This window comes from Lasioglossum baleicum, chromosome 16, assembly GCF_051020765.1.
Source record: "Lasioglossum baleicum chromosome 16, iyLasBale1, whole genome shotgun sequence".
Taxonomy (NCBI): Eukaryota; Metazoa; Arthropoda; class Insecta; order Hymenoptera; family Halictidae; genus Lasioglossum; species Lasioglossum baleicum.
Window position 1 is genome coordinate 5,801,720 of NC_134944.1, and position 17,709 is coordinate 5,819,428.

Sequence of the window (17,709 nt, forward strand, 5' to 3'; positions counted from 1 at the left end):
GAAAATTAGTTTTCCCGTTAATTGGACCGAGGGTACGCGAAGTCTCCATCCCGCGTAATTGGATTCGTATACGCGTATCCCCCCCTCGTGTTCTTCTCGCGGCGACGAGGCCGTGCTCGTTGCCCGATTTCCGGCTCGTTTGCTGCTCCCGCCCGTTTCACCAACGAGACCCGCGCGAGAGCCCATGCTCGTTTCACCCGCCGACGCCGCACGTGGCAATCGGCGATCCAAGGGACCCCCGATCGTCTCGATCGAGTCCTTCTGCCCTTTGTTGCGCGATACCGCGGACGTACCGATTTTACACTGAGAGAACCAGTAGATTAACTTCGATTTACCCGATACGACGTGCTCCGCGCCACTTTTTTCACAATTATTATTCCTTTGTGCGGGAAACGAGGCGACTTCCATTTTTATCTCGCGTCCTCTGTTACGTGTTTTCTTTGTCCTCAGTGTTTCGCTCTCGAGATTGACGTGAATTCGTCAGCGGTAATTGGTTGTACGTAGTGTACGGAAAACTGGTTTTGCCGAGGGTGGTTTTCCAGTTTCGGGTCCCAAAGGGCGCAATCCGATTGACGCTGCGACGAATTATTTTGTAACGGAGTTTAGCGGGCTCTGGTCTTCGAAAAAGTACCCGATCGCCAGTGGTTTTACGGGGTCGATAGATTTTTCTATAGCGATATCCAGAAATTCGTCACCTAAATTCTCGTAAGGTGCTGTTTTAAATTGCACCGATTCATTTTCATCGTAATGGTTCAACCACGTGTACAATTTAAATCGACTGTGTTCCATCCCCTACCCCAGGCAGAAATTATACGAGCAATTATATGAGGTGTCTCATTGTAATTCATATATTTACAATGCGGGATATAAATATTTTAATTTAACGATTGCATTTAAAGTTTTATCTAGACTGCGGATTTTATGCATTTATGACGAAAATGGACACGTACAATTTCGAGTAGTAGACGAATTAAGAAAATTTAATGTTATCAGTGTGTTAATTTCAGCTTAATAGTATAATTAAAAGAAGAATACAAGTTTTATTTGGCTCCTGTGTCCTGCAGTCAATGCAAACATTTTTTATTTTGCATAAAGATCCGCAGTCTAGTCATATATGTATGTATGCCGGCACCTCTGGAAATATTCTATGCTATTTTAAACTGTGGTGCCCAAGGTGGTTCGGAACACACCTCATAATAGCTGTAGGTCCCGTCGGGAAATATAACCGCAGCAGTTAAAAAAGCGACATAAAATAAATAAAAAATAAACAAATATATGTATATCATCAACAGATTATCAATTCATTCAATATTTAATTACTCAGCCGAACAAAAACGTTCAGGGACCATCCAGGGGTCATTTGAAGGACGAGACTCGGATCTTGAAATCTGCGTTGGTTTCATTTATTAAACAAATTGATTAACATCCACACGAAAGTTTAAATTTCCAAAATTTTCAGGTATATGTTCACTTTCTCACCCCCTGCACAGTGTGAGAAATTATATCGAGAAAAAACCGAACATGCGACTATTTTATTTGTTCGTGAAGTTACAATATCGCGAACACCGGCAATTTTTAAATAAATTTTAGCGACCCTTTAATTTCGCACGCGAAAGCAACCCTCCACATCCACGATCCGGAAAAAATAAATCGACAACCACACACCCCGAGCTATCACGTGCAGGGGCTAAACAATTCGCAGCCCCTAATTACATGAAATAAAGAAAAAAGGTCCGTAATTGCGGCGATTACAGTGACTCACTGGCGATACGTCTCCAGAATTGGAAAACGTGGTCGTCGGCCAACAGAGAATTAGCGGTTCCATCGATCCGGTGGCGATTCATGCGCGCCGGACGCGACAGAGCCGCGGCCGTTTATAATAAATAAATAAATAATCCGCTCGAATTAATCCCATTACCTTCTTACTTATACATTCCCGCAAAACGACCGCCGCGCCGCGGTTCGCATCAATTAATCCTTGTTCAATTAACCTACGCGCTCGCGCGGCACCCGGAGGAACGCCGATGCGGCTTGAATCGCGAGCTATCGTTCGGTTCCTCGCGAGAATTCTGATCCCACGGTCCACTACGCTAAACGGAGCATCTCTGAACAGGATAGGGAACGATGCTGTACCGTTCGCAGCGCGTTGTTTATCAGCCGACAGCCACGCGAGGCGTTCATCCCCCGTAATGCTCGTAATTCATACCGCGCGGAGGATCGACTCCGCGAAATATCGCGTTACAGAGGATCCGAAATCCTGGAACCAGTTCTGCCGAAGGTTCATTCCTCTCCCCGGAATTCTTCGGTTAGGGGGTGGGTGCCACCTCGGCGAATGCCTCGGCTTTAAATTAGGTTCGCGTATAAACTCGGCGGAATTTTCGTAATACCTTGATCTAGGGAAACGTCCACCGTGGGATTTAATTCTAGCCGATTCAACGTTGTTTTGCAAAAAGATCCGCGATCGAATATTCTACTAGGACCTTCGGCAATGTATTCCTCTTGTCCAAGTTTCAGGGTTACCGTGAATCGTTTCTTGTGCGCTGGTCCTTGTTCGTTAGTCAACCTATATCAGTGCTGAATCTTATTAAAACGTCCTAACTCATTCAATGAGCACATCGGTGTTTTTTCTTTCATGTTTGCCAAAGCTGTATCAATCACGTTTACATGATTTTGGGTAGGTGAACTCTGATCTCTGGACTCTCCGTTGTTGGTTTCATTCGTAACCGGTTTAGATTGATCTATGGATCGCGCTAGTTGCACATGTTGCTGCGAAGAAGCATTTTGTCGAGTGTTTTGTTGCTGCGGATATTGCGGTGGTTGCACGTTTGGATTTTGTAGAGTCACAGAGACAGTGTTCGCTTGGTCTTTTAAGCTAACGATACCTTGATCTAGGAAAACGTCCACTGTGGGATTTAATTCTAGCCGATTCCACGTTGTTTTGCAAAAAGATCCGCGATCGAATATTCGCACACCTAATAATTTCGTAGGAGGGGGAGGGGAGAAGAGGAGGAGTCGCCATTAAATCAAGGAGAATTCCATCGTCGCTCTATGATCGTTGGCCTAAGCTGGCCTGATTCAGAGCTGCACCTTTTCGCGCAAGATTTCGCAGCCGATGTAACACGCCCGATGAAATTACCGCGGCGCAAATTCTCTCTCTCTCTCTCTCTCCCCTCCTCCTCTCGGTTCTTGAATCCCGGCTGCGTTTTCCAGGCATTCACCGTGGAAAATCAAGGCACCCCCTGCCCCCCATGTCGCCTCGACCTTCCGCCGACGCACACCGTGCCCCGCGCAACCCCTTGAAAACGCATTAAACATCAGCGGATCTCGACCAGCCGGCCATGCTTTTAATCAGGCTAATGCGTAGCGTCGAGTTATCCCGCGGTTCGTTTCCCTCTCGCGTGTACCCGGCACCGTGTACCCGCGAAACCCTCTCCGGTATCGAGTAACGTGTGCGCGCTTGAGTATGTGTGTGTGTAGCTGCGAAAACCGAGCGACGGGTCGCCGTGCGTCGGTCAACCAGAACCATGCTAACCCTTTGAAGAAGAGGATCTTCGCTTTGAATCAAGCAAACCGGCTCCTTGGGCTGGAAAAGCCAGAGAAACCGGCTGCGAAATTATCTGCTCCGCTACCCGTTTGTTTAAACCTTCATTTTTCTCTTTGGCGCACGTTCTACACAACCACTCCGTCAAGGACGTTTTACATGGGATTTAATCCCGAATTTGTGGCTTTGGGGATTATCGATGGATGCACGGGGATTCTGAATTAACACCGAATCTAGCAGGTCAGGTAACCTCCATTACACAAGGTGATTCAAAAATTTATTTCCTTCAAGGTGATTCCTCAGGTTATTTCAAGTAATTTCTTGTTTTACGAAAATTTGCTCCGAGGCTTCGTTCAGAAGTTATCAATGAAAATCGCGGGACCAATCAGAACGCGGTTACTGCAGGCTCGGCCAATGCCAACGCTCGGCTCAACGCGAGTCGTGAAAGCCGCGCTCCCATTGGTCTGTGTTTTTTTTTTAATAACTTGTTAACGAAACCGCGGGGACAATTTTTGTAAAGAGAAAAGATATTTCAAATGACTATGGGACAATTTGTATATATTATTTGACAATTCTGTTAAATTCTTCCGTTAAATAAATTCTTTGTTGAAACGTCCGAAATAATATAACAATATCCATAAATGATATATAAATGAATCCTTGAATGATAAAGAGCGATTTAATATTTTTGTTAATAATTGTTAATAAACGCTAATTTGTAATCGGCGTTGCTCAAATTGTTCCCGTGTACAAATGAAACCTTTGACCTGTTAAAACGGATTTTACATGCCACTGTGCGACGATGAATGCACTTCGATTTGGTTCTACGTTTATTAAAAGAAGCGAACGTTGCGTATTACCGAAAATTTTCCCGACAATGATTTACTAATATATAAATAATATTATCGTCAATTGTTTGAACGATGCTTTGACCTTTGAACTCGTTTTCGCGTTACGAAATATTCCATTCGTATAGCAATATACATAAGTACTCTAAATGCGGGCAGATGAATGTGGCACAGCCGAGAGAACGAGATCTCCGAAAGTTTCATAAATTGTAATATTTCAAAAGTAATTATTCTCCGCGTCGCAACAGAAACGCTGTTTTAAAAATAACATTAAATATCAATTTCCAGCGGTGACTTGAGCGTTCCGCAACTTCGCCGGTAGAAGTTAATGATTAATTCAAACTCGGTTAATTTAAAAGCATGCATAAAAACACATTCGAACGAATTTCATTGGCAGATTGTGCACAACGATTAATTTCAATCCTGTGTGGATTTTTCCGAGTAATCTTTTTCTCTCTCGGAGATCGTGATAATTCGCTGTGTGCAAAGTTGTTTTTTCTTTTTTTAATTCTACAGCGCATCATTTCGAATCCTTTTATAGGAATAGCGTGTTACTAATTTCGTTGAAATGAGCACGGCTGAGTGCGTTGCAGAAAGCGTAACACGATTATGAAGTTAGTGTAACTTAGGTAACTTCAGCTGCTAACCAAGTCCATCATTTTACTAGAATTTGTCGCGCGGAAGATTGCTCTGTGTGCTCGAAACTGTGTCGTTAGGGACGTTTTCATTAAAGCAACCCGGGTGTCCAACTTTCGAACTAATGCTAAGCTAACCCCTAGTGCTGTGCACATTTTTATACTTCATCAGAACAAAGGATGGATTCGTAACATGCATTTCAATTGTGTTGTTGAAGATAGTACGAGAACGAGACGGAAAGTTAATAAATATTCATTATCCTATTCCTGTATGTGTATATTAGGTCATTTGGGTAAACTTTACTTTACCGGGCTCAAATATTTGCGGCTTTCTTACAGGTCGAAGTTTCGATCCTGTAGCATCAATGGTTCAGAAGTTATGCTTGTTTAAAGTTGAGCAATCTGTAGTGTTTTTGACCATATTGGTTTGTAGTGACGACTGCGAGCCGCTTACCGAGTAGAACCGCCGTTCCTTGCCCCCCCCCCTTGTCTAATCATCAACCAACTCGCTAAGCGGCGCGCGACCGTCACTACAAACTAATATGGCGGCGCCCGTACCTGTCAAAAACACTGCAGGTTGCTTAAGTTTAAACAAGCGTAACTTCTGAACCATTGATCCGATAGGATCGAAACTTCGATGTACTATACATGCTAAATACATCATAATTTATAGGAGAAAGGCACAAATTTTACTCTGGTAAAGTAAAGAGCAGCCGGTCATTTCATGAGACCACAATTTTCTATGACTGTTCCCCATCTTTCAACTTTTTCATGCGATCCTCGAGAAAACGTCGTCTCGAATTAAAAAATTAATTCGAATCATTATATTTGAGGAATGACCTAATTTCTGTTATTGATTTTAGTGTGGCAGCAGTAAAAATATCTCGATCATTATTATTTCCAATGCGTGTGCTCAGTTTATACTAAATATGAAAAGCAGAAAACAAAAATAACCATTATTCAGGATATTGTTTACGGATTTTGAATATGTCGGTACCTGGAATGATGCCAGTTAATTGTTCACCTTTTAATTAATGAAGCACCATGTATCTTTGAATTTATTGTTTTGCATTTGGTTTCCTCATGTCAATTTCATATCCATAAAATAAAAAAAAAACAGAATAGAATGGAATTATTCGGAAAAAATGTTTAATTTCCCAGTGAATTTTTCCAATTTTGTCCAACACAGCGGAGAGACAACAGCAGAGCCCAAGATTCTCCGGAGTGAAGAGTTCCCAAGCTTGGAGCTCTCAAAAAATGCCTCGTAGCTACTCACCCCTAACTAAATTTTGTAGATACGCGGAGCGCAGAAAATTGTTGAAGCCGCAACATGCGTTCGTCGAAAAATAGAAATGTCTAGGATTCTTGCAGAAGCCTCAAGTTGTTCAGCATCCGGCGACCCTATCGAAAAACGCCTGGGGGCGGGGCGGGAGCAACGCAGAATTCGGCGCTGCACGCAGCGCGTAATTCGCAGGAGTGCCTGGGGCGGTTTCAAGCTTCCTGAAAGCTGCAGGAAAGTCGAGAGCGTAGCCCGGCGACTGAGGGAAGAATCGAATCGAAAGTTGGTTGGGAAAGAGGCCGTTGGTTTTCAGACGAGAGGGTGGGCTGGCCGGCAACTGGCAAGTAAATGAAAATTTATTCGCGGACGTACCGGCGCGGCGGACGGCATAAATTGCGCAAGTTCCCGACGAATTAAGCGGAGCGCGGACACAGTCTTCGGGTTCGCTGACTTCTTCCCTGAACTCGTTGCACTCTACGCTCCGCGTACAGGGATGTGGCCCTATGCCCGTGATGGGAAGAGTTGAATTTTCCCGGTGTCCCCGAAAACCGGCGGGGAGCCATAGAAATCGCGTTATTTAGGTTACGAGGAAACCCGACGAGTACGGGGGAGGAGAGGATGATGCAGGCGGAACGAGCGTCGATTCGCGGGCAAATCCGCTTTGGCTGGCAACGCGAATTCCTGACGCGGCAGCATTCGCCTCGGCAGGCCGCGGGCGAATTTTCGAAGAGAACACGCTCCGCTCCGCTTCGGGATCGGCGCAGTTTTCCAACGATAATCCCGTCCCGGCGTCTTGCCGCTCGTAACTCGGACCTTATTCGTCTGATTCTGGCCGAGGCCCAACACCCTTTCGCTTTCCCAGAATCCTCTCCTATTCCCGACCCCTTCTTCCCCTCCCCAAGTGCTAACGGGCTCGAGAAGCTCGAGTTATGCTTCGATGAGGGGAAAGAGTCACCCCCTCCCTGCTAGTTCCGCATCGGTCACGTGACGTTGTGACACACGCACGCCGCGGCGGAAGCGTAGGGGAAGGTGACCGACGAATAACTGGCCACGGAATAAAATCGCACGCGCGTTATGGGTTATTTACAAATTAGCATAGTGGAAATGTACAGTAGCAATATCTGTTCGTACGCCTATGAACGGCGGACCCTTCTTGCCCCGTTCCCGTCCGGCTAGTTTACACTCTTTCACTGTACAGTAGAGGGGAGGTACAAGTTTTAATCTGCCGACCAGTGTCGGTCGCCAGATCTAGAAAATCGAGGGGAATACAATTTACCCCCTCTCTGATGACCAGAGTAATATGTGACACGTGGAAGGGGAAAAGGAGGAGCGGTAAAACCGACCAGCTTTGGCCAATTTTTTATTCTTTTCGCCAGTACCGGATCAGACACGTGACGTTCTGACGGAACGCGTCACGTGATCCGGCCGCGGCGTAACCGTAGGGGAATAGAGGTGGAAGTGGTAGGTAGAGTGGGGAGATCAATATCCATTTGGCCACTCCGGTTATGCTTCGAATTTCTGATTCTTTTCGCGATGAACCGCGACTACCCGGGAACCTGTTGAGCATAGGCTTCGCTGGCTCCTTCGTCGTGCAACACACGAGTTCCGCGCTTGCCAAGAACAAGCCAGACGCCGGGTTATTTGTTGCTCCGGAAGGTATTTTTAACGCGTTCACTGCCCCCAACATTCGGGGAAATCGCCGGTCGTTTATTTTGTGGGAAACGAGCGGCCTCACTGGTAGCCAGCTGCGATACAACCGCGGATTTTGCACATTTTTGGCGGCGGACTTTGTCGAAAGTGAGCGTAATGAAAGATTTATGGGAGAGGTTTATTTTATTTACAGCGTTTAGTGGAGTCCGGACGTGCTTGTGTGCATGCGCGATTTATGCGAGCTGGTTTCCAAAAATACGATTTTCGAACTCTGCCGCGCGAGTCTCGAATTTTTCTGCGTTTGCGGCGTCACCGAATGGGATGTATAGTGAATCAAAATAATATTCCATCAATTATTAAAGGTCCTTTCTCCATATTGAACTGTACGACTTGGATTTTTTTGTAGAAAAAAATTTTTTAAAAATTGCAATTACTGAACTAACTGTTCCAAATTGTGTGTTGCTAAAAAGAGTATGCCAATTTAATAAGTATGCCAATATTATTTCAAGCCACTGTAATAAACAATTTAGCGAAGTAACGTTTTATTTATTCATTCACTTTTTCGGATGTTCTGCTGAATTCCTCACGGCACAGATACATTTATCTGTAAGTGACGTTTGTGTGAACTGGTTTCTAAAAAAACGTGTTGCGGTACGTTCGAACCAATACGCTGCTGGTTTTTTTCATCGGTGGAGCCTCGATCTAGACGAGTTTTATTACTATTTTCGTTCCTGACCGACTCTCTGCAGTGTAGCTGTATTCGTGCGAAGGATTAAATATGTTTAAACCGATTTCCAAAGATTTTTTGTCGGTCTGGCTATTGTCTTCATTCGAGTTGACCGAACTATCCAAATCTAGCACAAGAATAATTTACTGAATGAGAGACGAGTCCTTGTTTCATTCAGAGCTTTTCACGGATCCTCCACAACGCGGCTACGTTTATAAATAAATCTGACGATATTCGAGAAACTCTTCATTTTCGATTTACCCTAACAGAAAATCCCTCGAGTGTAAAACTAACATATGTATGTCGAAAAGATAGTAGTTCAGGAGATATTTAAATTTAAATAATTCGAAAACACTGAATTAATTCGAATTATTTAAATTTTGGAATATCTCCTGAGCTGCATCGATTGATTTATTAAAAGAAAGCGAGCTAATAAAAACGTGGTAAAAAATACCTCATTCCATTTAAAAAAAATGAAGGTGACCTTCATATCTCTAAAAAAAATTACATAAAAATAAAATTTTTTTTGGTATCGTATGAGCCCCATTTTACCATTCAACTTTGTACTTGAAACATTTGATGTATCTTTAAAAACAACAAAGATATTCAAGGTGGTCAAGTTAGCTGGGACACCCTGTATATGTATATGTACATTTTTTTTGTTTCGACAGAGTGACTGTAGAATGAACACTTTTTTCGTCGTTTCGCGACGGAGGGGTGTGCCAGCATTTAATAAAATCGAAGTTGGTTACGCGTAATCCTCCAAGTCGTCCTAATTGGAAAACTTGGTTAATCCTCCAGTGCACTGGTGAAGAAAACTCTCGACGATGCGGAATAAATTTAAATAATTATCCCTTAATAACCATATTTTTTCTCCGCCTCGGTATACGGCTCTAAAGGACACTATCCTCTGACCGCTGTTAATAAACATCCCCCTCGCGAAGTAGCTTGTCGATTTTAACCGGACTGTCGCGACGAAGAGGACAAAAAATATATTCGTGCTGTTAAGAAATTCGAAGAAAGTGGAGCGGAAATAAAGGAATAATGATTTTCTTCGTGGGATCCCACGAACCTAACTTCTGGTGGGGGTAGCACGCTCGCTGGCAGCGTCACATATGTGTAACGACCCGGGATCTCATGTTACGCGCGAAGAAAGTAAAATTAATTTTATGCGACGGCTCTTATCTGCACAAGGCATTAGGAAATCTGTGTCTATTGTTCATACGTTTCATCGGGGATCTACTATTCTAATATTCTAGCTTTAATGACCAACTAACGAAAAAATATCCTCGGTGCATTATGGCACGAATCGCCTGACACGGACGAATAATTCATACACGTTTTATAGCAACAACGGACGAGTTATCGTACATCTGGAATCGTGTTTAGTGAGATAATAAAGATCGCCGAATTACCAGGACGTGGGACTTTTCGTTGTGCAATTACTGGAAGAGAACCGTGTTTTCTCTTCGGCGATTTCTACGATCTTCTCAGACATTTCTAACAGTGTCACTTTGAATGATCGCTGCCGAAGAAGTTATACAATATTTGCCATTGTTTGCCGACGAGTAGACTGCGGATATCATGGACAATAAAAATTGTTTACCTCGTTTGCAGGAAGAAGTTAAACATTCCTTGGGTTAATGATTCTAGTGAATTCACGATAATGTGACACAGTATTTGTGAATTCTTCTAATATTTGTTTGTTGTTTCATCTAACCATTTTTATCGTGAATAATTAAAATCCTCAGTCTACTGGGTTGCTTAATTCATTCGAAATAAATAAGACAGCTTTATGACAGCGTTTGAAATAAATCAATATTTTATATTGTTTAATGGTGAGTTAATCCACTTCAAAGATAACAGACAATTTAAATAAATAGCACAGATTTTTTAGAAAAATTGCTGAACTGTGCTGGTTTGTCCTAACTGGAGGTCTCCAGCTGTACTTCTACCCTTAAAATAAGTTAAGTCCCTCGTGTCAATTTGACACAGTTTTCCCGAAATAAGTTATATTGCTCTGTTATTTGTAGGTAAGTTCAGCCGAAACTTCATGGCTTTTATTATTTTTATGAAAAACCCATGACCGAAGAACCTGATATGTAAATCAATTTGAATAAAAAAACATCGATAAATAACTGTTTACCTTGTTATTTTATCGATTTGTTATCACTGTGTTAATTTGACACCGAGGGACAGATTCAGTTCGTGAAATGCGGGACGGATGAGGGTTAAATATTACCTATTATTTTTTAACCCTTTGCCCTACAACCACGTGTGAGACTCGTGTTGAGGATTTTGAACACAATTTAATAAATAAGTATGTTATTAATCTCCTTTAAACCGAAATAAAATTCTATTTTGCTTTCGTTAATGTACAGTTATTGGAGAACATACAGGCACACAATAAATATCAATTTCCTTCTTTCTTAAAAAATTACGAACTATAAAGAAAGTTCTAATCATTGAAAAAGTAAAACAAATTGTAGGGCAAGGGGTTAATAACGTATTCGCCTCGAAGGCGATAAAATCAGTCTAAATAAACATCCCACACCTGTTTTAAAAAAAATGCAGAAAAGAATACCGGTTGGACTGTATTTCACCCCTAAATCAAATCAAACGAAGCGGCCTAAATGTCTCGCAGAGCCGTTGAGCAACGATAAACAACGTAGATAAACATCGCAGTGCGTAGCGAGAGCCATCAAAACAGTTCGTTAAGTATAAAATACCAGTGTACCTAAACGGCCGAAAATAAGTCAAACAGTAGTTGCCGCCGTTCGCCGGTGAATCGCAGAGAAGGGAGAAACAGCGGGAATAAACAGGGAAGAGTAGGAACAACAGGTAGAACAAATTGAAACGGCGGCAGGCGGCGGCAGGCGGCGGCAGGCGGCGGCAGTGGCGGCGGTGGCTAAGAAGATCAAAAGATCAAGCAGATTCGTGACTCACCCACGGTTCCCAGCAGCGCGAGCAGACACCAGCACCTCCAGACCACTGTTCTATTTCTGGGGTCCATCGTTGAAATGATTAATTAGCCGTATGGGTCCACGGAGTAACACAGGACACAATCACTCTGTAGATCGATCAGGTGTGCACGAGTCTATCATCACGGTGTCGTCCCATGGAAGGGAAACCGGAAGACACATGGATCCAGTTCCGGGTTCACCAAACAAAGTCGATGACACCGCGCGCTCTCTGTATTTGCGAACTCGTTTGGCGCACTCGAGAGGGTGGATACACAGAGAATCAAGTTTCAGAGAACGTGTGAGAGGTGGGGGATATAGAGAGAGAGAGAAGTTCGATTCACGTGTCGACGTGCGGGCCAGAGGGTCGCGGCCTCGATCCCTAGATCAGCATGGATCGTTCGATCGTCATCGCGCACATAAAAGAGGAGAACCGCGGGAACGATCTCGGAGACCTCAGACTCGCTCACTCGCGAGGACGTTCGAGGACGATCAAGATGGACCTCGCGAGCGGATCGGAGCGGAACGAAGCGGAACGCGAACCACGGGAGCCTACCTGGCACCTTGATAGCCGGCGGTTAAGTGCGACCGCGGACCGTCCGACTCCCGTCTCGCTTCGTCGTCCCGAGAGAGAGAGGGAGAGTGATCACGCGCGCATGCCTCCGGCTGAAACTTTCCTCGACTACACACCACTCGACTCTACAACCGACCGCGCGGTGCAGTGACATGCAACTCGGTGCACGCTGCCACGGAAATTCCGCTTTTCGGACCGAAATTATTTTACCATTTTTTCCGAGGTTCAAGGTTCAACTCGTTTCGACAACGGCTGGAATATTATGAAGGCAGGAATACATATTCTCAGGGTGACCTACATTTTTCATGGAGAAAACTATTTTGTTTTGAAATTTGTAGAAATGTGGATACTGATCGACAGTGTTTAACCCCATGCAAAATTATTTAAGAACTTTTTAAAGGTTCAAGGTTGTACTACAGTAATTGAATTCGTTTCAACACCAGCTGGAATATTATGAAGGCAAGATTACATATTCACAGGGTGACCTACATTTTTCATGGAGAAAACTATTTTGTTTTGAAATTTGTAGAAATGTGGATACTGATCAACAGTGTTTAACCCCATGCAAAATTATTTCAGAGTTTTTTAAAGGTTCAAGGTTGTACTACAGTAATTGAATTCGTTTTAACACCAGCTGGAATATTATGAAGGCAAGATTATATGTATATTTACAGGTTGACCTACATTTTTCATGAAGAAAGTATTTTGTTTTGAATTTGTAGAAATGTGAATACTGATCGACAGTCGTCATCCCCATGCAAAATTATTTCGGAGATTTTTAAAGGTTCAAGGTTGTACTACAGTAATTGAATTCGTTTCGACACCGTCTAGAATATTATTAAGTCGAAAATATACAGGGTGAATCACGCGAATCGCGATCAGTAGAGATTACTATACTCAACTACGAAAATGTTTTTAGCAGGTATAGCATGGTTTCAAGACAGCTTTCATGTGATCATAGCAATTTTTCCGTCAACTTTCGTTCTTCATGATTGTTCAAGGACACCATCAATTTTTTGCAAATACACCTATAATTTTTTTACGCCAATTTGTTAGAGGATTTCGAGGCGAATTCGGAAACTTATCATAACTAGACTGCGGATCTTTATGCAAAATAAAAAATGTTTGCATTGATTGCAAGACACAGGAGCCAAATAGAAATTAATTTCTTCTTCTAATTGTCTTATTAAATTGAAATTAATATACTGATGTCCTTAAATCTTCTTAACTCGTCGACTGCTTTAAATTGAACGTGTCCATTTTCGTCATAAGTGCATAAAATCCGCAGTCTAATCATAACATTGAAAAATTGCAAAAAATTACTTCTTAAATTTTTTCCACAAAAAATTTGGACAATTAATAACACAGTTATCTCTCCTGATCACGATTCGTGATTCACCCTGTGTGTGTACGAAATCGAGGTGACCTACATTTAAAAAATGAATTTTTTTCTGAAATTCTTTTACTTTGAAGCTCGTAGCAATGTGAATACCGATCAACAGCAAATTTTCCATTGATGTAACCAACGCGAATGAAATATTGAAAAAGCAAGAATAACCGGAAATGGAAAAAATACGGCTCTAGTACCTTTCTAGTATACTCCAGTACTGAAATTCGCGGTGGCATGGAACTCGACGCACCGAGCTCCTCCGGACCCGGACTCTGACTCGAAAGCGCTCGTTTATTTCTCGCGCCAGGATGCCTTCTTCCCCGGGCAGGCAACGGACCCTCTTTCTCTTGTGCTTTCTCTTTTTTCCAGGGAACGATTGATTGATCAAAAGATATCGCCCTAAGCCCGGAAACCTCACTGGTTTCTTTCCAGAGGCTCCTCCCAGAGGTTTACCGAGGTACCAAGAGGTTTTTCCGAGGGGTTAGAGCCACGGTGTTTAGTCGACTCCTTGACCTCGATCGTTCCCACAAAGCTCAAACGGCGGCGTCGATGCGATTTTTTTTTATTGGAAAACTAATTGCACCGGCGGCTGTCGCGTGGAAATGGCACTGGTCGATTCGTCGCTTGAACAACAAACAATCCGTGACGGGAGGAATATTTCGTTGTCCTTCGCGGGACAGTGTTGTCGGCCGACGACCTTGCTGGGATTTATAGACTTTCGGGGACAATGGGAGGCTCGATGGAATTTAATACTATCCACCGTTGGGGCTAGCTGTCAGTGCCTTTTTGCGCGTCGAGAAAAATTGGGGATGCATCCGCAGATTAGAGGGAACCTCCCTTGTAACTGCTGCGAAAGGTCCCAGTCACACATTTAAAAATTATATTCGTAACGTGTACATGTGTTTGCCTTCTTATTGAACTATCATGTGTCTTTATATTCATCGAATGTTTTATTGTGTTTCGAACTGCCTTTTTATTGAACCATCACGTATGGTCCAGTAGCCGGCCACTTGAGACCAAGTCCAGTCAACCATCTTGAATGTCGCCATTATACCTACACATTTTCTAAATTGTTTAGTGGACATGAAGTCATCCATTGGAGCTGAGAACCAGGATGACCTTTGTGAATATTTGTGTCCATTGTATAACTGTATAAATAATCAATATATAATAATAATGATGGTATATAATATTGATTGTCGTCATTATCCACATTTTCTACATTGATTAGTGGACGTGGAGCCAGTCATCAGAGGCACAGGCAGACGACCGTTATGAATATTTGTGCTGTATAAATGTACACATAATCAATATACAGGGCCACCTAAATATCTCTTTAGGTTATTGTGATGAAAAAACTGTGTTACGTAATGTGCACGGTGTCAATAGACCAAATATCTGGCAAGAATATTTCTTTCCAGAGATCATTTTTTTTCGGAGTTATCAAGGTCATCGATGTTTTTTTACACATAACTACATTTTTTATTTATTGCATCGTGTAACTGATCGAAAAATACGTTCAGATATGTACAACAACATGACCTTGAAACGACCTTGATCTCCGAAAATGAAAGTTTTGCCAGAAACTATCGTCTATCGAGATTACACACAGGCTTTGACCAAATCTCTACCAATCAAAAGCGTGAATGTAAATAAACCTGTTTACTGTGGCGATACTGATGATACCAAATGGTTTGACGGTTTCAATTCAATCAGTTTCAATTTATCTATCAGTGTATGGACGTACTGTTTGAAATGTATTGCTCGATGCAAGAGAAAATTGATATGGTATTCGATTACGGTAAAGCTGATCATTATTCAAGATATATATAAAGTTTAATTTTTGAAGATCGAGGTCATTTCAAGGTCCTGTCACTATACATATCTGAATGTATTTTTCGATGCAATTTCTAAAAAATGTAGTCATGAGTCAAAGAACACCGATGACAAAATTTCGTTTGCATCGCAATAACCTGAAGAGATATTTAGGTGGCCTTACTTAGGCGTTAGTTAGGTGGGGTCTCACAGACCCTAGAGATTTTAGATTGATTGTAACATTGTAAAGATGTTTCATTAGTTAAGTATTTTTGAATGATAAAAATTTAATTTCGTGGATCTGCGTTTTTACTCTGATAAATAGCAAGCCTCTTAAGCAATACCTAATCTTATAATTATGAAAAAGGTATTTATTTCTATAATACAATATATTATTTCGGTGGGTCTGTGAGACCCCACCTTACCAACGCCGGGTTAAAAGGACCACCCTGTATAATAATAATGTTGCATAACAATTCCATAATAATAATCAATGCATAAAGGTTTGTTGGTACATAGAACGTGTGCGGACATTCCTGTCATCGATGCCAGCAATCTGCCGCTGATAAGCCAGAGAGAGAGAGAGGGTGGAAATATTGCGCGTTGATGAAGTGATAGAGGTGATCAGGATTTCCGAGCAGGTACAGCTGGCAAATAAGCAGCGGGGGATTTAAGGGTAAAAAGGGGCGAGTTAACTCGTCGAGGTCTTGGCAAACGATACGGCAACCGCCTAACCCTGGCATAGCGACCCTGAACACGTCCGCGGTAACTGGCTCGTCACCGGGTGCCGGCCACCGAAAATGGTGCTGGTGGCAAAGTAGCCATACGGTAGGCACGGTGTATGATGTCCGCGAGAAGCAGCAGGTACCCACTGGCTGAACGCGGGTGTGCGGTATGCTCGGTGAATTACTGGCTCGCATTCCAATGGTGGGTGGACCGGTGGTCGCCGGTTTTCGCCGCGAGCACGTCACCGGCCGCGGACAGATGTACCCTCCGGCCTGTTCCAGGTTTCCATTGCGTTAACGCGGGTCTGGCCGCGGTTTTACGAGCGGCTCTGTTCGGCCAGTAAATCCTGCCGCGAGTGGGATCCTCTTTATTCGCGTGAAATACTTCGTCGAAAAACCGGAACGGCTGCCCGGAGAGAATGATAGACGGCAGAGCGACAGAGATAGAAGGTGTGTGTGTGTGTGTGTGTTTTGCGATCTAGCACGCGCGCGCCTGCTGCTGGAGAGTCGCAACATCCAGGCCTCACTCGCCTGCAACGCTCGGAACAGAGCTGTCACGTGTTGCGGACACGTTGGCCACGTTTTAGGCCGGATTTCACCTGAATGAGTGGCCCCCGAGGATACTCTTCCGGGCAAATTGCGATGGAGAAGAGGAAATTCCCGTTGAAGGGTCGTTACAGTGGGCGGGGCTTCGCTGCTCCCCATTTTCATTGCGCATTCTTTTTCTGGCTTCGAACATTGGGCATCCCTACTCTGATTTCGACGCTAAAGAAATGAAGTTTTCTATCTGGTAGGCGGGGAGCATTGTTTTAGTGGGCGGGGCTTCGCTGCTCCCGATTTTCATTCGGCATAAAACTCTGGCTGCGAAAATTGGCAATCTTTACTCGAATGTTCTAACACTGACGCTTTCTACGGAAACTAAGTTCTCTATTCGGTAGGCGGGGAGCATTGTTTTAGTGGGCGGGGCTTCTCTTGATCTCGATAGGGCAACCCTCCTCTAGACATTAAATTCTGGCTGTGGAAACCGCGATTCTTCACTCTGATTGTACCCTTTTTAAGAAAACGAGGCTAGGAAGTGAAGTTCTTTTTGAAGGACGAGGCGTGTCATTTCAATGGGCGGGGCTCCGCCTGTTTCTTCTTTAAAGTTTGATGTCGAATCGTTCCCGAAAGCCCATCGCTGTAAATCCACCCCGGGAACATCAGAATAAGGATCGTTTGACCAGATTTACGTGTACCGGCTTTCGCCGGGCCGTTTCACGAGCGAATTAATAAAAAGAACAAACAGCCCCGGATTCCCCGAGTGTCTGGATACTTAGGGGGTGTGTGCACAGGGTGTATTCCTTTCAAGACGTGGTCGGGATCGAGGGGTTGGTTGCGGCGCAGGAGGGGTGGTAGTCCCGCGCGTTCGCCGGAGGATTTATTGCATCGGCACTCTTCCGGCATCGGAGGTGCGCTCTCTTGGAGTGTCCCTTCCGTAATCCGGCTCGGCGCGAGCTCGACCTTTCGGGCCGGGCAAGAGTCGACTCCTTAATTAATGGATGGAAGTAATTAAGAAGCGGGGAATC

At 43.6% G+C, this 17,709-nt stretch overlaps 1 protein-coding gene across 1 annotated transcript in view; it reads right to left on the reverse strand.

Annotated features, from left to right (window-relative positions):
* Positions 1–12,233, reverse strand: part of Ed (hemicentin protein echinoid) — a 113,557-nt gene extending 101,324 nt beyond the window's left edge. Inside the window, exon 1 of the mRNA XM_076441342.1 lies at positions 11,627–12,233. Coding sequence (XP_076297457.1) covers positions 11,627–11,693 — 67 coding nt within the window. The 5' untranslated portion in view covers positions 11,694–12,233. The remainder of the gene's footprint in view (positions 1–11,626) is intronic.
* Positions 12,234–17,709: the final 5,476 nt, after the last annotated feature.